Here is a 25,942-nt window from a genome sequence, read left to right as displayed (position 1 = left end):
GAGCAAGCCGACAGACTGCAAAAAGTACTGAAGAGGCTGCAGAAGCGCAACCATTGCCTCGTCAAAAACAAGGGCTCTTTTGCAGTTCGGCAGGTTTCTTGTCTGGGGCTTTGAATCGACGAGACAGGCGTACATACCAACGAAGAGAACGTTTGAGCTGTAACTGAGACTCGAACATCAAACTGCAAGATAGTACTTCAATAATTTCTCGACATTCTGGTTATCTATGGAAGATTTTAAAAGATCAGGGCAACATTTGCCAGATGCCTCTACCAGTTCCAGTAAGACGCCACACGGAGGTGCAAGACCACACTTCAAGAAGCATTTGACAAGCTCAAGAGATTACTTCTCAGTAAGACCACACTGGCACACTACAACGAACAGAAGGAGCTTCTTGTCTCGTGCTTCTTTTGGCATCAGTCCACTCTAAGGTTGAAGCGCAGCATTGTGAAAGTCAGCTTCTTGGACGCTTTCAGGGTGTCTTGCTTGTGCAGGTGTGAGAACAGCTTTGCAGGCCAGGTGGCAGTGATTCCTTATGCGTACATCAAGTTTCGCACCAGCCTAAGAAGATAAGGCAGACAGCTTTCGCTGACGTGAAAGTCGTCTTTTCCGCAGCCCAGAAGCTATAGACAAACTGTGCGAGCTAACGTCCTTTTCTAACAAAAGAAAAGACGGCTGCTAGATCAAGCACAGGGACTCATTCGTGCCGTATGCCCACAACGTTGTGTACGTCATCCCGGCGCTATGCGGGAAGAAATACGTCGGTCAAACGTCAAGATGCCTCAATATACACGTATACGTGAATATAGGCTTGCTTATGCCTTCGCTATGCAGTCGATTCAGTTCGACTTCAACAGCTGACTGTGACTCTGCACTAATGGAACGTGCAGAGCGGCAACTCCAGACATTTGAGCGCTCATTGTAAGGGGTGTTGTTGCCTGCCTGCCTACAATCAAACAGAAGTAATCTAGAAAACAAAAACAAGAATGTGCTTACTAGATAAATAGTAGAAGCGGCCCGCATTGCACGTTTGAGGAAAGGATGCATCATCATGCCTTGCATATACTTGCACGAAAAAATAAGCTGCTTATCTTCCGCACGCGCATGCTCTCACAAAATAAAATTGTATGGACATAATTTTTATTTTTTATTTTGTTACTCATTAGCACTCACGCAGGGTAGTAATGACATGTTTTGCGATGTGCAATTTTTTACTACTTATATGTGTCTTTTCTTGATACAAAACCAATTGAAAGTAAGCGCCTGTCTGTGTCAGCTCTTTTTTTTATGTGGACATTCGTGTTAATTTCCGTGCTGTTAAAAGATTCTTGACGATGAACTACAAACTCGCCCAAACACTCATGTTTAATCGGTTGTGAACAGTATACTCCTATTTTGAGCGCCTTTTTGTTATCGACGACAGGGCTCGGCTAAGTCTTCGCTTAACGAAAAGCTGAGAATTATACATAAAAAATTTCACGTTCGAATTCAAACGTTCTCCCTTTGCAGCCGGTACTGGGACGGCGTGCTCATCCCCGTTTCCCATACCGAACGGCGTTGTCGACGTGCCTCCAGGTAAACTAGACGTGAACAGCAAGGTTGAGTACCGGTGCAACACTGGCTACCTTCTGGTCGGAGTAGCCGAACGTGTCTGCCAGATGAATGGCACGTGGTCGGGCCTGGAGCCACACTGTCAAGGTGAGTGCACTTTCTTCTTGCCCTTGTGAAGCTTCTATAACCACGGGGGTCTAGACTGCACCTAGTATCGCCCCTATTTATTTATTCATTTTTCATTTACTCTAAAGTCATGTCAGGCTGGTCTACCGTCAGAACGTGTGCTGCACCCGCCTTCATTATACCAGGGCCGGGCTAGACTGGACATGTCAGGATGGTCAAGAAGACGGGTGCAGCACACGTTCTGACAGTTGACCAGCCTGACATGACTCCTGAGTAAATGAAAAATAAACCAATAGGGGCGACTTCATAATAGGTAACTGTGCGCACGCCAATGGGCGTCCTAAATCTTTGGCTTAACTCGCAAATCGGCGTTGGTCCCTTCTGTATTCCTTGTGCAGGGTAGCTTACCTGTTATGCCAAACCGGGTATAATCCCCGCCTTTCTTCTCTCTTCGTTTTCCTTTCTTCATTCGGGTCAAGCTTTGCATCTGCAGTGCTGATTTGTGAAGATACACGCCGCCTCACACGACTCCTAAATGAATATCGTTCGTAGAGATATCTGTGCTTCTTGCAGACGTCTTCGTTCTTTTGAGACATTGTGCGCACAAGTCCAGCCACTGGTCAAACCACGCTTTGACTCAAAAGATGACAAATACTGCATCGTTCACTGCGACGCATTACAAAAAGCCGACGGATAACTTAGTCAAGTCTTTGGCTTGGTAAGTTCCAGTCATGCTCTTGATTGTGTCGTGATATTTTTTAAAATAAACCACAAGATGAAGGAAGGGGCCTAAATTGAGGTAAAGGGGCCTTTTGTCGCTCCCTTATTGGAGCACTATGGTCATGTCGGAAAGTGGTACCTGTCGCCAGTGGTGGTCCATGTAATGTAGCTTCCCGTACACACGCCAGCAGTGTTCCGTGGAAAGAACGTGATAAGAAATAGACAAAAAAAAATAAAACCATTGGGAAACACGGAAGAAGGACACGTCGATCGGGATAAGGTGGCACTTAGAGCTGATCAAAGCATGCTTTAAAACGCAAACTCATAACCGTCGGCAACCACCTTGCACATGCGTGAAGCAGATGCGTCATATAAAACAATATTGACGAGTTTTCACGGCGTCTAGACAGGTCACCTCCTTAGCAGACAAACGCACGGACGTGTCACTGACGCAGCTGTTTCCTCCTTTCTTAACCCTGTTAGGCCCACGAACAGTTGTGCCTTCCGAAGAATGGCGAGAAAGCGCTGATTGTTTTTGCTCTACTTGTACAGTTCGTTTTAATAAAATTATGAATTAAATTTCGTTTAAGCCATAATTTAACTTGTGATAGTTGCAAAAAATGATAACTATTGTATATCATGTCACTGTACCTTCTTCATAACATGCCAAATCGGCAGTAGCTGCTTATCATGACACCTATAGTAGCTTTATTGAGGTGTATTATATTCAAAGTACCAAATACGATACAGTGGGCATTACAGGGTTAGCCCTGTAATAATGCTCACTGTATCATAGGCCTCCGGAACTTCCCTTTGGGTTTCTGTCCTGCCCCGACCTGATATTCTAATGTGGTCAAGCACAGGATTGCCTCCGCATTGGCTTGGTAATACCGTCATTTGCAGGAAGGGGAAGCCTGGTGTTTTCTAGGGTGATAATTAAGGCACCGGCGTTCTTCGCCACAAGATAAGGGACTATGATAGATAACATGAATAGCTGCTTGTCGTGTTCATCCTCTGTGTGGCGCGTTTCCCGCTGACTTTTTATCCATTTCAGCCTATACTGACTAATAGCTCATGGAGGTACACCGCCTTGGTGAACACGATACGTTGCAGCACCAGTACAGAGGAACGCTGCGTTACGTTATTGCTAGTAATCTTGTGTCTTCCGACGTGAAATTATTTGTTCACGGGAGCTGCTTGTGATCAACACCGCTATACTAACACGCGATGTGTCGTAACGTGTAGTATCTTTCTGGTAACGTCGCAGCACAGGTGCTTGTACTTTGCAAAGGATCATGTTTTTATACCATATATATTGCTCCCAAAGCTGTCAGAGTTACTTCGTATAACGATACATCTCAAGGCCCCGCCCATATAACTGAAGTGTGGCCAGTCATTGGCGCAGGCACTGTGTGAATCCGCCTCTGCCGAGAGAACGCCGCCCAGTTTTAATGCTGTATCTGACTGTAATTTATGGTGCATTCATTGTTTCGCCCTGACATTGACACCAGCATTTTTTCGTTAATGCTGTCATTACAATTCACAGATTGGACGTAATTTTTAGGGTACATACAGTTAACGTCGCACTGTAGACCCCCGTAACTTTTGACTGGCGCTGAGGCAAAGTTGCAGCTCCAATATTCCCGACTGCATCTCTGTATTTCCCTCTCTCAAAGTGAACGCAAGAGCGTGTTTTGTTCCGAGGCGCACTTGATGCCTTTTCTGGGCTTTCTCTCAACAACGAAGCAGTGAAACAGATCATTTTGCGCGTCAGCTTTTCGCAGCTGCGTAGCGGTAGTCTGTAGTACTCGACGGTAAACATGGTGGAGGTCGCGGCGGCCGCATCGATGAAGGCGATAATGGCATATGGAGGCCGGTGTCCCTAAGCCTAAGTGCAGTAAAAAAAAAAACCGTGTGGTCGAAATTTCTTGATCAGTTTAATACGGCGTCTCTCAAAATCGCATAGTAGATCTGGGGCATAAGACCAGAACAATCATATTAACGATACTATTTTTGCAGCTGCTTTCCCCAACACGAGCTGCCCCCAGCTCGGTCCCATAGCCCATGGTGACGTCACCGTGGAGCCGGGGCAGATTCACGTGAACACCAGGGCCGAGTACCAATGTGACATACACTACACGCTAATTGGAGACAAGGAGCGCTTCTGCCAGCTCAACGGGATGTGGTCGGGCAAGGAGCCCATCTGTCACGGTAAGCGCGTGCAGTGTGCAGTTTGCACCAACAGCCGCATCTACCGAGATGTACTCCAGCGCAGGGGCCTCAGACATGCGGCTCGCGAACCTATCGCTAGAGGCCTGGCTCGTACGTCATTGTCTATGTCCCATTGGTAGTTTCAGTACACGACCTCAAGCTTCGCCTGCCCATGGTTTTTTTTCTTTATTTTCGTAATAAGTATATCCGCAAACCACACAGTCATGACTGGTCACCATGCGGTGGTAACATGTTTAAACATAACCATAAAACATAAATAGCATTTTAGAAAGGTCCTCCAGATTTTGCTCATTATGGAGATCGGTATCGATGTTTCTTGAAACATGACTGCAAGTTATTCCCTTCAAAAAGGACCCATGTACGAGATATGAGAAAGATTTCGTTTCATATGGCAACGTTAACTGGCATTTCAAGCCTTTCTTCAAACCTTTCATTTTACGCGTAAAGAACTACGGAAAGTAGTCGTGCCATTACTTTTTGAAGCTGGCTGCAGGAAGACAACCATAATCATTGTTTGTGCTCTCTGAACTATTCGCTTGCCTTCGTGAAAGCTTATGTCAGTTGTTAGTCATGTGAGTCACATTCGCATTCGCTTGTGTTTTCTGTCATCCGTTAAATATGTATTTTTGCTGTTACTCTGCCTCAGCCAATGCTGTCATCTGATTGATTTTTTGTTATACACATGTGACGTGTAATGACTCTCAGTTATACATATTTTTGATACGTATGTAGCTCTGTTAATTAGAGCACTAATCATTATGTCACTTTTGTGGGATTTTTTGGGTTTACAGGGTGCAGGCGCATTTTCACGTCATTTTGCCTTCAAGTATTTAATGTGCGTGCTGTTAGTCACGATGACCACCGATGAAGACGACAAATTAGTTGGTACCTTTGTTCAAAAGTATATATGCACATCCGTAACGTGTGTTAAATAGCTTCGCTGGTCATTCCTCTTCAAGGAGTCGAATATGCGCACCATTTTTAGTAGCAGAGCTGTTGAAGCTCGAGATTAGACAGTGCCGAGCGAACAAAAACAATCATGATCTACCTTGTATGGTGTTTCTCTGCCGGCGCTTTCTCTCATCGCCATGTTCTTCAGAACTTGCTGATTTAAGTATTAGTGGTTAATAAGTTTTGCTATGAAGGTCACACAAATTAAGATCTGTCTATAACATTGTCCATTTGCACCATGTAATGAAGATAACTTGATACATTGCTGATTAAGACGTTGTTAATTAGGACCAAACTAATTATGAGCACACAAAATAATCATTCGCCTCAGGCAGCCACGAGGACACTTCGCCAGACGGTATAGCTCTACACTAAATTCTAGCTCTATCTATAGTTATAAATTCACATAGCCAAGCTTTGCAATGTCCAGCCAAACATAACGAGTGACTTGGTCGAGCTTTTGTAGAAGTCGAGACAAGCTACATACATGCGCACATATGTATGTATGTATGTATGTATGTATGTATGTATGTATGTATGTATGTATGTATGTATGTATGTATGTATGTATGTATGTATGTATGTATGTATGTATGTATGTATGTATGTACGTACGTACGTACGTATGCATGTATGTATGTATCTGTATGTTACGACGTGACAAACTTGGTTTATAGTGATTTTATATGCTATGGGGATACATTGATATTTTTCAGCTGGTTACCTCCTGTTCTATCATTGGTGTATTATAACTCCCATGTCTCAATAAATACTTTCTTTACGTTTATCTTGTTTTATAAGCTAGTGTTCTTTTCATTGGTTATCAATTTTTGTTTCTACATTTTTATACGCGCATTAGTGGAAGGTCATTCTGACAATTTTTACTTTGGGTCCTCATTCTGTATTATATCTATTTTCTTCTTGTACTGCACAACTCTAACTTCATTCAACAAATGTTTCTTCTTTGCAAGAAAAAAAAAAGCTAGACTGCCCCTGGCTCCGAGCTTTTAGTCCAGCCTTGCAGCTCTAACAGAAGCTGTCCACATTTCTTTGTTTTTTTTGTTTAAGTATTTGTCGTGCTTGTTCGGTATTCTGCAGATGCCAACGCTGACACCTGTCCACCGCCCCCTCCTATTCCAAACGGGGCCATGGACGTCGCGCCGGGACCGATCGTAGTGCGGACCAGGATCGAGTACCGCTGCCACTCGGGCTACGCGCTGCTCGGCCAGAGTGAGCGCTTCTGCCAGCACAACGGGTCCTGGACGGGCGCCGCTCCCGTCTGTGAAGGTCAGCCAGCGCTGTGCACTCGGTGCCATTTGTCCAATAATCAGGTGATGTTTGTTTAGACTTGAACGAGCGCCCCGCCGCGGTGGTCTAGTGGCTAAGGTACTCGGCTGCTGACCCGCAGGTCGCGGGTTCGATTCCCGGCTGCGGCGGCTGCATTTCCGATGGAGGCGGAAATGTTGTAAGCCCGTGTACTCAGATTTGGGTGCACGTTAAAGAAGCCCAGGTGGTCGAAATTTCCGGAGGCCTCCACTACGGCGTCTCTCATAATCATATGGTGGTTTTGGGACGTTAAACCCCACAAATCAATCAATCAGACTTGAACGAGCCTGACTTTAGCGAACGAGCCTGACTTGGTGAGTGAATTGATCGACACGCACCTCACGAGTTCTAAATGTGGCGTGTGCTTTGCGTATAGTATTTTTGCCTTTTCCTACCACCTGACACGTGTTATGTGACGCTACGCTGAATTGCCATATGCGCATTTGTATAACTTGCTTTTTTATGTGCTTGTTAAATCGCATACTTTAGTGTTTATTTGAATGCTAATTAGTTTTTGGTAATCCCTGATTTGCGAGCAACTTCTGTACCCAGCCCTGCAAAGCCTCGAATTGAGATGGCAGTACATGTGAATAAATGAATAAATAAATAGATAAATAAATAAAGAAGTGAAAAGTTAGAATTTCATGAATCTGAATTCGGTGAAGGAAAAACAAGAGCAGCATAAACGTCATTCAATTTGGTATGCGACGAATGTTATTTTAAAGATGACGCTTGTGTGCATACAGTAGCGAAATACTTCACACTCAATAGTGGAAGTGATGTCAACAGCAGACTGCTCTAAATAGAAATAGCTGGAGGTACAATGTTGGTGAGTTGACTGTCTGTGTCTGCACGGGAACGCGCTTGACGCTAAGGTGGTCATGCAGCTGTCGCGCTGGTAAAAGCATTTTCAATCCAAACTTACTTCATTCTTTTGCATGTAAAGCTTATTGCAAAAAGTTTCCGTCACCATGAGGTAGAAGTGAAACCTAGACAAATTTAACCACCAGGGTACCTGCCATTGCGTTCCAGATTTGGCATCAGGATATAATAAATTATTTTAAATTATTTTTTACAATATCACGAAAAGGAATATTTTTGTCTTGATTTCGAAAGTACGCATTACGTATACATGAAAATAACTGTACAGTGTTAAGTGAGAACCACTTAACGTTTCGTCTCCTGCGATGCCAGGTGCATCTGTCCAATATAGCCTCCTCTATAACGGAGGCAATGGTCCAAGTGGTTTGCCCCCAAAGCGCACCTCTAGTTTCGTTGTGGAGGCGAGTCAGAGGAGCGTGACGGTGTGTCTACGCAGCTTCGTCGTCGTTTTGCCGTCAATTCGAACGAGTTTTGGCAATACGCTATTACGAAAAATCGTGAACTCAATGTAATATTCTGCACTGGCATGAGACGCTACATCTATGCGCTGCGGTGAATTGAGGACGCTTCACTTTAGCTGTTCAATACGACTTGTAAAGCTCCGAAATTCTATTTAATGATGATGATAATGATGATGCTGACCTCATATGGATGACCCTATTTAACCTCAGACTAAGCGGTCTTCAGCCTTTTTGAACAACAAAGACGCTGCTTCAGTGCTTTGCACCGCGCCGCACCCCACTACCCCCTCTGCGCGAAGAGCGAAACTTAAACTGTAGAAAAAGATCAGTAGACAGTCCGCTATAGCTGATGCAATGCAATGCATTTAGAACCCTCTACTTATCATAATTACCATAATTTTCATCAGGGTACACGATCGCAATGCCAGATTCCTCTCTAGGTTTTATTGTAATAAACTCCATGATGAAAACAGTTCGTCTCTATTTTTGAGTGTTCGGCACACGAGTCGATTCAGCCACCCGGTCAAACTTCAAACAATTGCTGAATGCCAATCCATATTGAATTGGTGGCTGTGTTCATGCTTGTTAACAATGAAGATCAGAAAGCAAATATTACGCGCATCTCAGGCGCAACATTAATACGTTCTCGTTAGGTGGTGTGTTCCTTTACTAGAAAAGACGTATATAGATTTGTGATTCTAAAGACCGTAGTGTTTCTCAGGATGCGCTGAAAATGTGCTCTACGCGCGAAATAAGGCTGGCAGAAGACTATCGTCTTTTTTTGAGCCTGTTTGATTGGGCGTGACCATTTCTCATTGCCTCGCTCCCGCCGCAGCAAACTGCCCGGTGCCCGGTCCCATAGCCAACGGCGACGTCTCCGTGCCAGGGAGCAAGCTCTTTCCTAACATCCCGGTCCAGTACCAGTGCAACGTGGGCTACACGCTCGTCGGACCACAGGTGCGAGTCTGCCAGGCTGACGGGACGTGGTCGGGCTCCGAGCCCGTTTGCCAAAGTAAGTGCCCTCATGCTGCCGTCAATGTCACGCTCGTTCTGACTCACAAACATCTCACCGGTGGAGCATTCCACACAGCTGCTACAGCTGCTGGAAGAAAAGAAAAAAAGTGCCCCCATATCCACGAAGTGAATGATGATGAGTGGGCGAAGCTCCGGAGGTAAACCTGGTAAACCATGAATCCTCTGTACATTTTGCCCACTCGATTTTATTACATCGCTCCCCCTAGCGTACGTCGCCGCACTAAATCGAACGATTGCCTTCAACCAATGACACGCGCCATATGTGACATCATTCCTATTTTATAAGATCTCGCGTCTTTCATCAACTACAAGTACCGCTTTCTAGTTTATAACATCTTGCATCTTTTCATCATCAGCTACAAGTACCACCATCTAGTAAACACTACAAGAACTAAACAAGAGGTGGCTACATACAGGAGACGGTACTGCCATCTAGTGAACACTGCACGAACTAAACTAGAGGTGGCTACATACAGGGGACGCACAGCCCACGCCCTAAGGAGCTTCGCCCCTAATAGTGAGTATGGCTTACTGTGCAACGTTAGCAGACTGTGAATGGAAGCGCCGTCACGTGGAAGAACGTATCTGATCTGCGCTTCTCTCAGTTGATGTCGGGTATTGGCCAATAGCATGCCATCTACTTTTCGACGACAAAGAGCGGGCACCGGCAGCTATGAAGCGAGAGGTAATGACTTGTAAGGTTCAGTGCTCGCAAACCTTCAGAAGTCTGTTGCTCGAGTACGCTAGATGCGCCACCATTAAGTGACCATCGACGAGAACTTGAGTGCATGACACGACGCATACAAGTTGCGTAAGTCAACAAACGCGCTGCTCTGATTAATGCTACGGGACTGACTCACCCTTTGTGATGTTAAGTTCTGAACTGCCGTTGCGTCGACGGTAACAGTGCCTTTCCTCTTCCCAACTCCCTCCACTTCCCTGTGCAGGGTGGCCTATAGTGCCGGGATCAGTCAAAATTAACCTCCCTGCCTTTCTGTCACACTCGTTTTCTCTCTAACTCTCTAGCGTCCCAAAATCACTATTTGATAATAAGAGACACCGCAGCGGAGGGCTCCGGAAATTTCGACTACCCGAGTTTCTTATGCCGTTCACCTAAATCTGAGTACACGGACTGCAAGCATTATTACTTTCACCGAAAATGTGCCCACCACCGCGGCCGGGGTTCGATCTTGCTACCTGCGGGTCAGCAGCCGTGAACAACAAACACTAGACCACCGCGGCACGTACGATGCGAGAGAGAACGTACTTCTGTGTGAAAAGAGGGCGCACCACTTGGACTTCCTGACACTGCCTGGTGACTCGGTGATGTTTATCTGTGCCAGTATGCGTCGGTAAAGCAGTGGATGGTGCTCGGCTGCTGACCCGAAGGTGGATCCCGACCTCGGCGGTCGCACTTCGGTGAAGGCAAAGTGGTGAAGATTACAACAGGTTTCATCCTTAAAGATACGTCCGCTTGTCAAAACGTCGTCTTCGGTGACAACTTGTGCTCACGAAGTTTTCATCTGAAGACGAACATGTCACTTTACGAACCAGAGCTTATATTTATATGACCGATAATTGAATATATCAGTTTTTGTTATGACAAAGCTCAACTATCATCCATTCGTCAGAAACAAAACGCAGGCACTGGTATCCTAAAACGTTTGTCTCTCGCGTCGGCCATTCGCAGGTAGTACCGGTCCGAAAAACTGTCCCGCGCCCGCTCCTATAGTCGACGGCGACGTCGATGTGCCGCCTGGCCCGCTGGTTGCGAACACCAGGGTGCGGTACCGATGCAACGTGGGCTACTTGCTGATCGGCCCGAGCGAGCGATCGTGCAAGCCTGACGGGTCGTGGACGGGCACCCAGCCCATCTGTCAACGTAAGTACGCGCAGGGCAGTCGGTGCCAACAGCCGCATATAAACGGGGACAGCTAATATTGGCAGCAAGGCTAAGAGCATGAGTGGATTCCGTACACTCGCATTACTCCGCTAGTAGCACAGCAGCTTGTAGCTTATTTCAATGGTGTTTTCGTTTATGCTCGCTCGTAGCCTTTTAAGGGACCAACAACCATTTTTTTATGGTGCCTATTTTTTTTAGTTCAAAGTAATTGAGTCAGATCTCGGAATAGTAAAGTGAGAAATGCCGCAAAATATTTGTCATCGGAGTTTTTCTCTATCGGCAGCGAATATGATGTCGTTTGCTCACATGCTGCAAACAGTGAGCGCGCCCGGGCTGTTTGTGTTCGAGTGCGGAGGTTTACAGGGCATGCGTGCATTCCGAGCGCATGCGCAACAGCTTGACTTACTCCACTGGCAGTCGCGACGGCAGCGCCGCTTTTCACCGTGCTACTTCTTTTACGTAGTCAGCGCCAAAAAAAAAATAAACGGAGCTGGATAATAATATACATAGTCTAATTTTGAGGACTGGCACGCACGGCGGCAGCATCATATTAGGTGACCGCGTTCAGCAAAGTGATCCACTGACTCCACATTCCACAATCCAGCTTCGAGGCTCTTCTGCCAGGCTGAGCAACAAGACGGTTATTGATAATTTCTAGCATGATTTTAAAAATATAAATTCTTGTCACAACGCGAAAAGAATGCTGGAATAAGTCACTATATTTTGTGTCCTTTTCATTCCTACTACTACTTAATCGCACGTTCTGGCAAGTTGTCCATGCCTTTATCTCCTAGCACGGTGGTCACCCCTTAGCCACCTCTTCTTACTTCTTTCCTCTTGAAACGCGTCAGCCCGGTGTGTCGAATTTTAAACGGCGGGTATTATTATTCGGGAATCTGACATAGATGACGCTACTTCGTTTGGGCTTCAATGTGACACGTTACGTTAGCTTTCTTCCGGCTGCCGTCTTCCTCAAAGCGCGCTTGATGGTGGACCCTAGATAATTTTATAGATATATAAGTATGTGATGTTCCTAATATGTTCGTATGTTTAGTGCAGTGAAGCCCCTTGTATGAGTAGCTAACGGTAAGGAATATAAAAATTAAAAGCTGTACTTTCACTGAAACTGACCAGTAGACCCTTAGTGCAACGTGGTCACCTCACGTGAGCACCTCATGTCCTTTGAACGAAAATTGACAATTTTCGTTTCGTGCGAGAAAATTATTTCCGCAGAAGATTTCGCAATTTTTTCAAGAAAACTCTGTTTCCCACCAAAAATGAAGTTCTTTGCATGAAAGAGTTAACGCGTTTAGAAAAAAAATACACATAAATAAAGAAGCGGATGGGAGAATGCAGTGAGCATTTCAGTGTCACATTTCGAGTGTACTTTTTTTAGAGAACTAAAAGGCGAGTTTGCGGCTGTAGTACGAACCTACTGACATCAGAGATGCCGTGTTTACCTCAGGGCTTAGGCGTGCACAAAACGTGGTGCTGTTTAATGAATGAATAAGAAGAAGGAATTGTATACAACAATTTGATACTTTCTTTGACTTCCCTTCACTGTCTTAGTATGTAATCAATAAAATGTTATTCATTCAAGCAATACAAATGAGAAGCTTATTACCAATAAATTTAAGTACCATTTATTATCGCGCTAGCAGACATGCGTTTCTGTTCTGTAGCTTCAACAGCACCGCCAATAAATGTGCGCTAGTTAGCCAGGTCCGGCTTGTCAAAGGGGCCCTCCAACAGTTCTTCAGCATAGTCAGAAAATCCTGTCGATTGGTAGTGGAGGCTAATAGAACATGTGAGCCAAACATCGTAGTGTAGCACGCCAACATACAAATCATTGTCAAAATCATGCTGAAGAAATCACTTGTGCTTTTCTCTCGACGAATGACGACGTGAATCCAAATGACCACGCCATAAACACCAAGTTCACGGCCATTGGCCGTTGTGTGCAGGGAGACCACATTACTTCCTCAGAGGGGCCGAGCGATTGACTCCACCTATGTAGCGTTTTTTATATCCCAACTTCATCTCCCTCACTCTATCTGAATTTCTTTCTCTCGTACTTAGTGCAACAACACACATACGTTTTGTTCCATGGCGCACTTTATTCTTTGGGTCAATCTGTTTGAAGCAAAGCACTATAGTCGGCTACAACTTAAGAAATCCGAAGGAGGCCCGCCCAGATGGCCGAAGCACGCGAGACGTTCACCTCCGTGCCTGAAGGGACAGCCCCGCTCATGCACTGGCAGTGATCTTCGAAGGTGGGGCTACCAGCGCTGCCCAGTTTCATAACGTCAGTCTGAAATGCGCGCCCGTTGGTGCTGACTTTTATACATCCACATTGGAGGAAGACGTGTCACAGAAGTCTGTAGTTGTGTACGATTATGAACGTTTGTCTTGTGTGTCGACCTTTCACAGGTGATTCCGGTCCGACAGTCTGTCCTGCGCCTGGTTCCATACCCAATGGCGCCGTCGATATGCCGTCGGGCGCGCTCATTGTGAACGCCAAGGTCCAATACCGGTGCAACGTGGGCTACACGCTAATGGGCCCGACGGAGCGCATCTGTCAGCCCGATGGATCTTGGTCGGGTACAGAGCCTGTGTGCCAAAGTGAGCACGTATGGTAAATCTGGTGACGTATGGGCGCAGCCACCTTGGGCTACTCACCCAATGTTTACAGCGATGTTTTATCTATATAACTGTACCTCGCTACGGTTCCGTTTGCATGGACAATACGCCAAGCCCGTAAACAACCAACAGATGGTTGCGCTGGCGTGCTCTTCTGCTAGCAGATGTGCGCGCTCGTTGTGTTTTCACCTGGGAAATTAGGAAGAACATACGAAGAGGTGGACAGACAAGCCGAAGACTCGTCCACAACTTCAATGCCACAACTATGTTTCGACCATTGGGAGGTTTAGAATACATTCAACAATTGAAGGCAGATGGCATTTCTGAGCTACTAAAGGCATACAAGATAGCGCTCAGTATTCGTTTCAATGATATAAAAAAACCCACCAAACTGGAATCAAAACCACATGCTGGATATGGTGCCTGCGAACAATGGGAACATCCTACCACGCGTTTCCGGTAAAGATTAGGTTTCAGCTGCTTGCACTTTACGCGAGGGCTTCAAATGACATCAAACGGCCCTTCCTATATCACCGTGATTATTTCCCGCTCTCATTTGAAAACAAGAGTATAGCAACCCATTTACTTCATTCTAAGGCTGGCATGGATATACCATAGAAATTGAAAAAAAAAGACTAGAAAAACAGCGTGAGTGCAATGCTGGGTCTCGATACGGCAGCTGTCTCGAAACAAGCGGATACAGTGCGTGCCAATGTAAACGAATACATAGATAGTTTTTCATGATTGCTTTTGCATAATGGTGAACTCGCCAGCTGAATCTTGGAAATAAGTGCAATAACATGACAAGTAAGCCAGTGTACGTGCAATATAACACACAGACAACATAACAAATACAATGCGCCGCAAATGCGGCATCTCCGACGTTCGACTCGCCACTGGAATCTGCGGGAACGAGCCGCCGTATCGCGAGAGTCGACGGTCTATGACCGCGCCAAGCCCCAAAAGAGCCTGTTGCTTTCCTCATTATCTGCATAAAACTTTCTTCTGCTAGAGGGCGTCACCGGTGCGACGTATAGTAAGGTAACATCTGCAGTCTAGCCAATTCTAGCCAATCCAAGGAGCACAACGCCAAATTTAGTTCAGTCGCTATCGAGCTAATTACGATGCGTAGTTGCCATGAGGTGATATGTGACTTTGCAGGGCGAGATAGCACACCCGCAATTTCTCTCTCTTCACTCTCTCCATGATTTCCCTCTCATACTCAACGCGATGGCACATTTTGTTCTATCGCACATTTGATCCTTTGTTGATCCTCTGTATTATTGTAGGAATCCTGTCGACTGCGCCAAGTATATTGTTCCAGTAGACATCACGAACATTTACTGTTTATTGCTGTAGGGATTCGGCTCATTAGCCAGGAGCCGGTCGGCTATTAGGGGCTGTCTGTCAGAATACTCTGTTCTGGAACGGTTCCCTTGCATGACAAATTTTAGCAGCACTAGTGGCGACCTGTCGCCAGGTTCCTTAGCTGCAGTAGTACACTCTACTATAGCCAACTGCGCCGTCGACGTTCCGCCGCGCGGGGTCGCTGTGATCACCAAAGTCCACTACCAGTGCAACGCGGGCTACACGTTCTTCGGTACGACGGAGCGCACATGCCAGGCCAACGAGTCGAGGTCGAACGCCGAGCCCACGTGTCAAGGCCTGAACGCGCAGAGCTCTCAGTGGGAATAGCCATGCACCCAAGAAAGGCTCATTCAGACTTGCGATTATAACAGTAGTCACGCGACCAAGGATGCGACTCAAGATGACCGATGTTCAGTCAGAATATTATCATCAACATAATTATCATCGTCACTATAAGCTATTACGCCCACTGCAGGGTAAAGGCCTCACCCAAGTTCTGCCAATCACCTCGGTATTCTGCTTTCTGCTGCCACGCTATACCTGCAAACCTTTTAGTCCCATCTTCCCACATAACTTTCCTCTTTCCTTCGCGCTTTTGACTCCCCTGGAAATCCATTCAGTTGCCCTTAATGACCAGCAGTTATCTTGCCTACGCGCTACGTGTCGGCCCGTGTCCATTTCTTCTTCTTGATTTCAACTATGATACCTTAACCCTAGTTTGTTCACTTATCCACTCTGCTCTCTTCTTGTCTCTTAAGGTTACGCTTACCATTTTTCTTTCCATTGCTCGCTGTGTCGTCCTCAATTTAAGCTGAACCCTTTTTGTAAGTCTCCAGGTTTCTGCTCCATAGCTAAGTACCGGCAAGATGCAGGAAAGTACACTACAGCTGAGTCTTGCCAGTGATTGCCTATGAGGCAGAGACCTAGAGGCTTACATAGAGAGTTCAACCTTAATTGAGGACCACACAGCGAGCGATAATAAGGAAAATGATTGTTGTCACGCAGAATACAGCGCGACCCTTCGCCGTGCAAATTTAGCGTCTGTTCCCACTACCATTGTTTCATAGAGTTCAAAGATTTCTTCTTCATGCGCATCATTCAGAGGCTTGCGAAAACACTAAATGAGCCAAATGAGTCGCTTGTCGGACCAAGTGGTCGTTGATAACTAAATTGTTGGCGCGACCGCTGCTAGTCACAAGTGTGAATGAGTCTCGCAAAGAAAGATATTCAGGGTGTCTTTCTGTCCCACAGCGATAATCATCATCTGTATCGCGTGCATTCGCTTGCTTTTCCGCTGCATGCCCAGCACTTTCGTGTCCTAAACGGCGTGTTCGTTGTCAGCCCAAGCAAAACACTCTTCATGAGGGAAAGCGTCGAAGGCTGATTTTTCAAGATATCAAAGGCGAATAATTATGTATATCGTTGCGGGACGACATCAAAACGACTCTCTAAAAGGCTCTAAGTATAGCCAGTACATGTTGACGGTTGAATATGTAGAAAGTTCGAAGTTCTAGAGAAAGCATGTATACACTCTGTCACAACCTAAATATTCAGCAAGAGATGGACATAGAACTCCGCAGTGCACATCTTTACGTGCTACACATTGCATGTACAATGCAGTGCATGGAATGCTGATGACATTCACTATTCTCGCAGTTGAGAGAGTAATATGTCAGTGAAATAATGTGAAATTATTGAGCAATGAAAACAAACCCCATGAGCAGATAGAGACTGAAGATGACGACGTGCTTGAGAACCCGTATAGTATGACATGGCATAGAATGGCTTGGGCGGTCAATCTAGGCTTGGGATTGTTGGTGGCTCGAATGCGGCCGCCATGGGCACTCGCCTGCTAATATCAGACAAAGGCCTCCCCCAACCAGATGCCCGGTAGAGAGGAATTCAGTGCAACACCTGGGAAATCTATTCTGACCCACAAAACCCTACTGGGTTCCAACGTGCGAACACTATAAAGTGTTCGCCAACACACAAAAACATCAACCGTCTTTACGGGATATATCCCACTGGGTTGGCTGAAATGTTGCCCTTTTGCGCGCAACGTTGCATTGAGTCGGGTAAGTATGATATCCGAGAAGCATGGGCTTGAGCAAGCTCCATCTTCGCACATAAACCCCTACGCTGGCACGTTAGAAATGCATCATGGATTTTAAAATGTTTTTTAGGGGCAAAGCTTCTTATAGCGGCACCCGTTCGTCCCTCGTAGTTGTAGTAGTAGTCGTAGTGTGTAACCATTCTTACATTTTGACCTCCAAGGTGGTGCCTGTGAGAGATTTCTTCTGTGCGTTGTCGAACAATAAAAAATTTGCAGCGTGCGCGTCAACTAAAAGCCGAACTTTCCTGTCTCTCATTCCCCCTTAGCAGCCATTGGCATGTACATTGAGCTCTATCTGACAAGAAAGAGTTGCCACGTTATACTCGCTGGGCAGAACCTCCTTGGTTTTGGAAAGGTTTAGCGAGCGTTCGGCCGCAGTGCCATGAATACAGTGAACTAGTATATACCATGAACTCGAGGTGGTTAAAGGTGGGAAGTGGACCCGAAGCGCGAGCCGTAAGAAAGTGCGTGTGCCACCTCTCGTTTAGTCCTTGGAATGTCCGCTGGATGGCTGTGCATGTGTGGAATATATGATGAAAAAAATGTGAGATGGTGCTACTTGGAGTGTTGAATAGATGGACGAACGGACACACAGACATATGCATAGACGGACTCACGGATGTCTGCTCCGAGGGATAGACGCATGGACGGACGCAGGGGCGGATGCATGGACGAATTGGAAAAATCACGATCCTTTCTTGTTCTATTCTGTTGTTTGCAAGTCCCCCATCCCGAACCTCTGTCAATACGGAACGTGGCAAGGACGGACGCACAGATGGACAGGCGGACGCACGAACAGACGCAAGCACGGACGGGCGAATGGATGCACGGACGGTCACACAGACGGACGCATGGACGGACGGAAGCAAGAACGAATGGGCGAACGGATGCTGCGCCCCACTCTCCATCACTCATTCCGTGGATATGCTGCCATTTTTTTTTTTCATTTTCATCACGCCAACGAGACAGACTTTTTAGAATGCATCGCAGCTCCACACCTTGCAAAACAACATCGGACAGTCGAGGGAACCTGTAAAGCTATCGGGAACCTTTGTTCTCGGCCCCGTCGCGGGTGCTGCCCTCGGTGGGTTCTTAACCTTCATCCCAAGACGCGAATAAAGTTCATCTGTCTGTCTGTCTGTGTGTCTGTCATTTTCATCATGGCACCCCCAAAGGAAAGTTTTCAAAATTCGCTCTATTCAGCCTTTGACTGGGCTTTAGAACGAGATAGTTACCCAGTTTCAGCTGCGCCGAACAGACCCTATAGAATCTTTGACGTCATGGCAAGCTACAGCTGTTCCGGATAGATGGCGTCAACAAACTCTTTTCTCATTTTCGAGTGTTTTTCAGATTACCCAGCGTGTTCTTCGTGGCAGGAGTGATGGATTTCTATTTTTTATAGCTAGCGCGCTAATACAGGTGAAATCGGCCTTTCTTCCCCAGTTTGGTGTTCCTTAAACAATCTGTCAAAGCCCACGTGCTGTAAAAATTGATGTTATGCGAAACAGTCCGCGGAAGTCTGCGTACATCGCGCTGTTTGGCTTTACGACAAATTGAGGCATTCATGTGATAAGATGTTGTTCACTATCGCATGTTTGTTATGCATGCATGTACAGTCTAATATACCACGCTAATGAAACGTATATTCTGCTTTATGCAGCGCATAATATATCATTTGCATTCCTTATACTCTCATGTGATGTCATACCATTTTGGTATATATCTAGTCGTGAAACAGCCGCACGTGCACCAAGACCGTGTCACGTAAGTCATGCCTGTGTAAGATGCATATCATATAGTTTGAATATTGGTGACCTGTCATTTGTGTTGGTCATATAGTCATGCCATGCCACGCCTATTTTAGTGTATGTCAAACTAGCCAAACTGCCGCGAGTGCATCAAGACCTTCGCAAGAAGTCATTCTTTGCGTGAAATGCATATCGTTATTACACGTGACAGCTTGTCATAGATGTTCGTCGTAAACTCACGCCAAATCATATCAATGTTAGATTTCATCCAGTTAACGAAACGGCCACGAAAACACGAAGTCATAGTCAGATAGATAGATAGATAGATAGATAGATAGATAGATAGATAGATAGATACATAGATAGATAGATAGATAGATAGATTGATAGATAGATAGATAGATAGATAGATAGATAGACAGACAGACAGACAGACAGACAGACAGACAGACAGACAGACAGACAGACAGACAGACAGACAGACAGACAGATAGATAGATAGATAGATAGATAGATAGATAGATAGATAGATAGATAGATAGATAGATAGATAGATAGATAGATAGATAGATATATAGATAGATAGATAGATAGATAGATAGATAGATAGATAGATAGATAGATAGATAGATAGATAGATAGATAGATAGATAGATAGATAGATAGATAGATAGATAGATAGATAGATAGATAGATAGATAGATAGATGCACTCGAAGTGGGAGATGTTCGCCAAGACATGCTTCACATATAAAGGTAAACCATTTCACCGACGAGCCCCGTGGCCTGAAAGCCGTTCGCGTGCCCTCGTGCAGGTCTGCCGCATACTCCGCCTGGCGATGACAAGACGACGCAGCCCGACGACACCAATACCAACGAAGCGAAGATGACGTCGTGGGTGTTGGTGGCCCTGATGGGCATACTTGTGGTGGCGGGAGCGGTGGCCCTCTACATGGCCTACCAGTTCTTCTGTAAGGGACGGCCGGACAGGGGGTCCATCTCTAGCGCCACCAGGACGCAGTAGGCCGCCGCGGCGCACTGGTGTGTGCACCGCGCGCCGTTCGAACGCAGTTGGTGCGACGACGTGCGGTGCGGTCCCATACACGCCGCGCGGTCTGCGTTGCTAAGTATTCTTCCATGCGCGCCGCGCTGGATATCCCCATACACTGCAGCCATGGAGGAGCCACTGTTACTTGGTAGCGTGACGTGCCAGCTGCCAAGCATCCGATGCCGGAGCTCGACAAAGTGTTGCGATAACAATTACAAGGACACTTCAGACGCACTTGCGCCGTCGGCGTCGTCATTGCCGTCATGTTCCGTATAAGGTCCAAATTCAAAGCATTGCCTCTCGCGTCCCAAATTCAACATGCGAGTTGAAACGCGTAGACGCTGCCGATTAACGTTGCTCACGCAGAGATGAAACGAGCCTACACTCTCTGTCGCACGAAAAACGCCTGGCGACGTACAGGAGCCAGATGGGTTACCGTGTGGGTCCGGCAGTAAATACGTTCTTTGACCGCCCGACCGAGGTCGCGTGCTGTAAAGAGCTAATAAGGTCATACCTTTGTACGTGTTGTGCTCTATCGCAAACTGTTTGCTGAAGCCGTATTTAGTATACGGAAGGTCGCTCGCTGCAAAGACCGTGTTTGCCGCAGTGAGGTGCTGCCCCTTACTTCGCGTAACATTCCAATTCGTAGCTATCACCATCATTTCTTCGTCCTTGTGGAGAAACTGTGTCATTTGATTAGGTGGTGAGGGTGTGGGCAGTGGCGGCTTGGTTTCACGCTACCATGTAGCAAACGGTAGCAGTGGTGCGATCCGCACTATCGCGTGCCACAACCACGGCGATTTTTTTTTTTTTTTTGGCTCGGGGGCTTCCACCGGTTTCGAGAACGGCAAACAAATGTACGTGGCGGTTATTGTGTGTGCGAAATTATGGAACTCCTGCGCGACACATTAACGCTCAAGGTTACGAGTGAAGGTGGAGCTTAGTTAAAAAAACGAACCTTTATTATTGCGCATGCTGGGATTAAGAAAGGTGTGGGTGTGGCGGTTCAGGAGACCCTATCGGGACCCCTCTTCCTGAGGCGGTGGCCAGACCTCGAGTCTTGGTGGTGCCTTCGGCCTGCCGGACTGCCCAGATTTAGACATCTGGGCTCTCGCTGAGCAGCATAGTCTCCCGCTTGTTGGGCTTAGTTGAAACGCACTTAGAATGCGCAAAAAGCACCGTACTCCTTAATATTCCAGCTCGGTGTTTTTTAGCAATAATTGTTGCAGAAAATAGAGGCCCTAAAATGGCAAAACTTTGTGTTTCAGTCGCTAAGATTAACTGCATACCTTTGCTCCTCGAAACAGAATGCTGCACGCGTGCGTAAGTGTAGACTAGACTTCTCGGGATTAAAGCTTGATTTATCGGCTTATTGTTTTCGTCAAAAGCTGTCCAAACGGCAACATCAACTATTGAGAAGTTTCTTGAATGGAAAGCTTATGGTGTAATCCAAATGGTGTTTTCTTCCTTACAAGCACCGGCGTTTAGTCAATACATGCATGACTACAACAAACTTTCGTTATAGTGAACCGGCGGAACGCTGATAATATAATTTTTGTCCCGCGCTGTTGGCAGGCATAACATGGCACGAAACATCTTTTGCGGTGTGCGAATGGAGCGCTAGTGCTATTTTGTTTGTCGCAAGCGCTAACAGCGAGTGCATCTATAGCGATCTTTTAGCGTTCGCTAAGGATGCTCTTCTTCTGACATGCTCTTGTACAGCACGTTGGACGGTCACCAAACTGTGTTCTGGCGGAAAATAGCGGTGGTTTAATCGTAGTGTCTTCACCAACAGCTGTAGCGAAGACAGCTGCATTTATAGCGAACTCTGGCGCTCGGGTACGCTCTCCGCCACACCCTGCTCTGGTGACAGGTGGGGCTTTAACGAGCTTTTCTTATAGCGAATAACACTCCTGTGTTCTCTCGATCGCGAGCTCTAAAAACAGGAGCACCCGTAAGGGGCCTCTATTTTAGCGAAATAGTGGAGGGATAAACAATTGGAAATTCACCACAAGAATCGGTATAATCATGTTCGACACTGAAGAAATTCTGCAACAAACCAGTGGAGTTCTAATGACACTGTCGTCATTACACGTCCTAATAGCACCCGTAACTACCTTCTGTTAGGTGCGAAGCAGCTTAGGGTCGAGCTCAATCTGCTGTGCTGCGTGAACACTCTTTTTGCGCATGCGTGTCCGCTCCCCTTCTGTGTCCTCTCCTACGCTCCCCCTCTCGCCTCAGAACGCTGACGGAGGGAGCGTCTGCTAACATACGCCGACACGCTCGGGGGTGTCGCCTACTCTCGCTGCCTGCCTCTTTTTTCTCTATAGGCACTCCTCCCCCCGGCGTTCTAGGACCCTATTGCGCATGCGCGTCCCCTCTTCTCATACGCTCCCCTTCCTCTCGCTTCGCAACGCCGACGCAGGCAGCGTTGGCTAGCGAGTTTCCCTGGCCACTCCATTTTAATAGGTACTGGATCTCGACTTCCAATAGTGCCGGTGAAAGATTTCTCCTGTGCATCGTTGAAGAATAAAAATTCGCAGCGTGCGCGTTAACTAAAACCGGATCGTGGGTCTCTGTCAGGCATGTAGCTGGAAATTCTTTTCGGGGCGGGGGGGGGGGGGCACCACCTTGATTTTGTGAGGGGCATCCCCTTAATATGGTCATCTTTCGCTCTCTATGTCATGGCGAAAAAAATACCGAGGGGGGGGGGGGGGGCACGTGCCCAGTGTGCCACCCCCTGGCTACGCCCCTGGTCTCTGTGTCCGATCGGAGTCTTCTGTCTATCATTACCCTAGCGATTGGCATGTTCTAGTAGGAAACAATGGTTCATCACTACCTGCACCTGCTATGCGCCTCCCCAGGTTTCTCTCCGCGATGAGCGCCAGCGTCGCCGCCAGTGTAAGCGTTAGTGCCCGTTGCTTCGAATCTACACATAGTTCCATTTAGCGGGAGATGGTTGTATGCCGGCATCCACCACGGCTCCGCTGACGTATTTCTGTCACGGATATGACGTTGTAAAATATATATCAACAGATTTGAAAAATAAGAACGAGAAGGTAAGGTTCTGCCGCGGTACGTTGAACTAGTGACCTATTAATCCGCAGCGCGTGGCGCTACCGACTAGGCCACGGAGCGTACGTTTTCGAGACGGCTAACCGCAAGGCATTTATGTACACCATATACCGTCTGGCGATGTTCAAAGCTTCGAACTTCAGCGTATTTTCGCCATCATTAGCCAGCGGCCGCGGAGGTCTTGCGTTGGGTGCGCTCTCGAGGTGGTCGCCACAAGCGTATCGTTGGTGCCGCTTCCACGGAGCGTGGTCTCTCCTGCGCTCGCTTATCAGACTCGTGATTTTAACGAGTGGGAAGGTCACTTCACTCGCTGCCGCGGCCGCGTTTACCAGAGAGTCACGCTGGTCAGACAAGAAGAATTGTGATTGTTTCTTGCGCTTGACCTGTGCATACTTGTGCATGTGCTCCCTGAGTATTTCTTTCTGTATGAATAGCACGCTTGAAGTGTCTAGCTGTGACAGTTGCTGGTCCGCGCATCTATTGTGTATGCTTATTTGGTGCATGCTTTCTGCTTGAGGCGTGTGCTTTAACTTTCGAGCTGGTTGTCGTTCTTAGCGTGACATTGCCATTTGCTGCTGTAGAATTCATTCCTGTGACGAATCAAGGCACAAAGAACTACCTCCGTCAAGACACGTTTCACTTTCTTGTTATACCGATTCCTAGAAAAAGGGACGGAATGAAATGAAAAAAAACTTTATTTCCTAGAAAGAGGGATCAGCCACTGTTTTAAAAAATCGAACTGGTGCAGGGCTCATGATGTTGCCTTCGTCTCACGTTTCTGCAAAGGCGGAACTCCTCTGTCGGTAAACTAGTGCAGCACTAATGGTATTATATTCGTCGCATGCTCTGAAGGCAGTCAGGTGCAACAAATACGGATGTTTCTAATGGCAAAAAATTTTGACGCTAACACGATCTTCACACGCTGCATGGATGCAGGTAGCATTTCAAAAGGCAAGCAACGCTGGAGATTCCGTCAATCAAAAAAAAATGAAAGGGTGCCTAAATGATTTTGTTTACTGTATCCGTCCGCGCTGTAAAAGGTAGATGCGCAACTACAGCGAACTCCTATAGGGAACTGGTGGGGGCGCTTTTAGCGCGATTGTAGCTCTGCGATGCATTAGCGGGTGCCTCCGTGATTTCCTCCTCTTCTCCCGCTTACGCAGTGTCGAGAGAGGGCGGTGAGGACGCGGCAGCGATCGTGGCCAACCAAGACGTAGAAACCAAGTCGGCACCGTTGCCGTGACGACCGAAATGGTGTCCCAGTGGACTTGTCGAGCACAGTACGAGCGCCGGTTAAATCGAGCGTGCTTCGGAGCACGCTCCTCTGACGGGACAGTCGCTACTTTCTGAGATCTGGGTCTTCAGTCAACGATTTAACTGCTGCGTGATGTGCGTGACGTGATGGTGGCCGATACTAGAGACAGCTGACAAACTTGGTTACGGACCACGTTCCAGCGTAACTGCACACACTCAATAATGTTTGTATATGTTCGCTTTTTAGTTGCAACGCGCAGATTTTGTACAAATAAATAACGATTCGTTTTTTTACACAGTATTTGTTCTAGAAAACATGGTTGCGGTAGTATATTTGTTTTCATTTTCCAGTTTTGCTTCAATGTACACTTTCCGCGTTACTCCTTTAAATAGTGATGCTATGAGTGCTTTTACACAAACCGCATTGTCTCGTATCGATGAAAGTGAGTGAAAAAATGTGTTTTTAAAATTTGAACACTCAGTAGTTGTGACGCCTGCCGAGTGTGAGTGGAGTGCTGTACTACAAGGTTACTGCTATTTCCACCAGAGTCTGAGCAATATACACAAAAGGGAATAGAAAGTAAGTTCAGTTTGTCTCAGTTCGTTGGTCTTTCAAGTGCACCATCGCGAACAAGCTCGCGGAAAGGCCTCATGGTCAAGAGACGCATCAGGTTTCCAGCTGCCTTTGTTTAGCGAGGAACACAGCTGCGTCTATTTCGTATCGTGTGTCTGTTTTCCCTGCTTGTTAACTTATACTAGAGGTGTACAAATACGAAAGTTGCAGGTACAGCGACCACACGTGTCGTGTTTATATTCTCCCGAAGACTTGGGACTGAAGCGTAAACGCCTTGTGTGAACTTGAACGGTAATGTAAGTCGTGAAGTAATGGTTAACAGGAACAGGCTTCTATAGTCGGACACAAGCTTAGATGTCAATGGCACATGCTCCTCTATGGCAGACGTACATAAACCTACACCTATAGGCGTGCACTCCAGACTGACGGAATGAGCCGGATGGCTGGCGTGATCCCGCCTCGCCTTCGGAGAACAGTGCCTAAAGGGGACTATTTTTCGGTCGGCGATCGGCTGCCGTGCTTCAGTCGTCTGCGCATGCCCACTGCCCCTGAAATTCTGGAGTTGTATCTGATTATAGTTAATCAGATGAGACGTGAAGCTCGAGCCCTGCATGTGTGCTCAAGGTGTTTTAGTCTTGAAGCAAAAGTCCAGCGCTCGTTATGTTCTTGGACACGCAAGATCTACAATTAACTTCTGTATTATCGATGGCAAAAGACGGCGTGGCAATTAGTTAGACTGTGGAATAAGACGCTTAGTTCACTAAAGGGAAAATAAAAATATGTGTTCAACTTTAGTGGCAGCTTTTTCGCGTCTCGTTTCGATGTTGAAGTGCATGGTGTGGCCAAAACCTCGCCGGGGCCCTCACGCATTTGACTAGAGTAGAATAGATTAGAACCTTGGACAGTGGCACGCACCACGCTGGGGGATTGGCCAAG

The 25,942-nt window shown here is 46.7% G+C and overlaps 1 protein-coding gene across 2 annotated transcripts; it reads left to right on the top strand.

Moving 5' to 3' along the window:
• The first annotated feature begins 473 nt into the window (after window positions 1–473).
• LOC142771694 (complement receptor type 2-like) lies at window positions 474–24,726 on the top strand. Of its 2 annotated transcripts, XM_075873511.1 has the most exons (8): window positions 474–1,698; window positions 4,417–4,608; window positions 6,679–6,867; window positions 9,085–9,261; window positions 10,975–11,166; window positions 13,618–13,809; window positions 19,871–20,026; window positions 24,342–24,726. In XM_075873511.1, exons 1-8 carry the CDS (start codon window positions 1,659–1,661, stop codon window positions 24,419–24,421), a joined length of 1,218 nt encoding a protein of 405 aa, XP_075729626.1. In that variant the 5' UTR covers window positions 474–1,658; the 3' UTR covers window positions 24,422–24,726. The 2 variants fall into 2 exon arrangements, with proteins under 2 accessions (XP_075729626.1, XP_075729627.1); XM_075873512.1 differs by lacking the exon at window positions 13,618–13,809 and having other exon boundaries at window positions 477–1,698.
• The last annotated feature ends 1,216 nt before the right edge of the window (window positions 24,727–25,942 follow it).

The sequence above is a fragment of the Rhipicephalus microplus genome, chromosome 9 (assembly GCF_043290135.1).
Source record: "Rhipicephalus microplus isolate Deutch F79 chromosome 9, USDA_Rmic, whole genome shotgun sequence".
Classification (NCBI taxonomy): domain Eukaryota; kingdom Metazoa; phylum Arthropoda; class Arachnida; order Ixodida; family Ixodidae; genus Rhipicephalus; species Rhipicephalus microplus.
This window is presented reverse-complemented; position numbering and strand designations above follow the sequence as displayed.

What these genes read in the sequence shown, in the direction of transcription:
- LOC142771694 (XM_075873511.1), top strand. Translation starts at nt 1,659, where the DNA reads ATGAATGGCACGTGGTCGGGCCTGGAGCCACACTGTCAAG. An exon ending in CAAGGAGCCCATCTGTCACG is followed by an intron (nt 4,609 to 6,678) that starts GTAAGCGCGTGC and finishes GGTATTCTGCAG; the next exon opens with ATGCCAACGCTGACACCTGT. An exon ending in TACAGAGCCTGTGTGCCAAA is followed by an intron (nt 13,810 to 19,870) that starts GTGAGCACGTAT and finishes GCCCTCGTGCAG; the next exon opens with GTCTGCCGCATACTCCGCCT.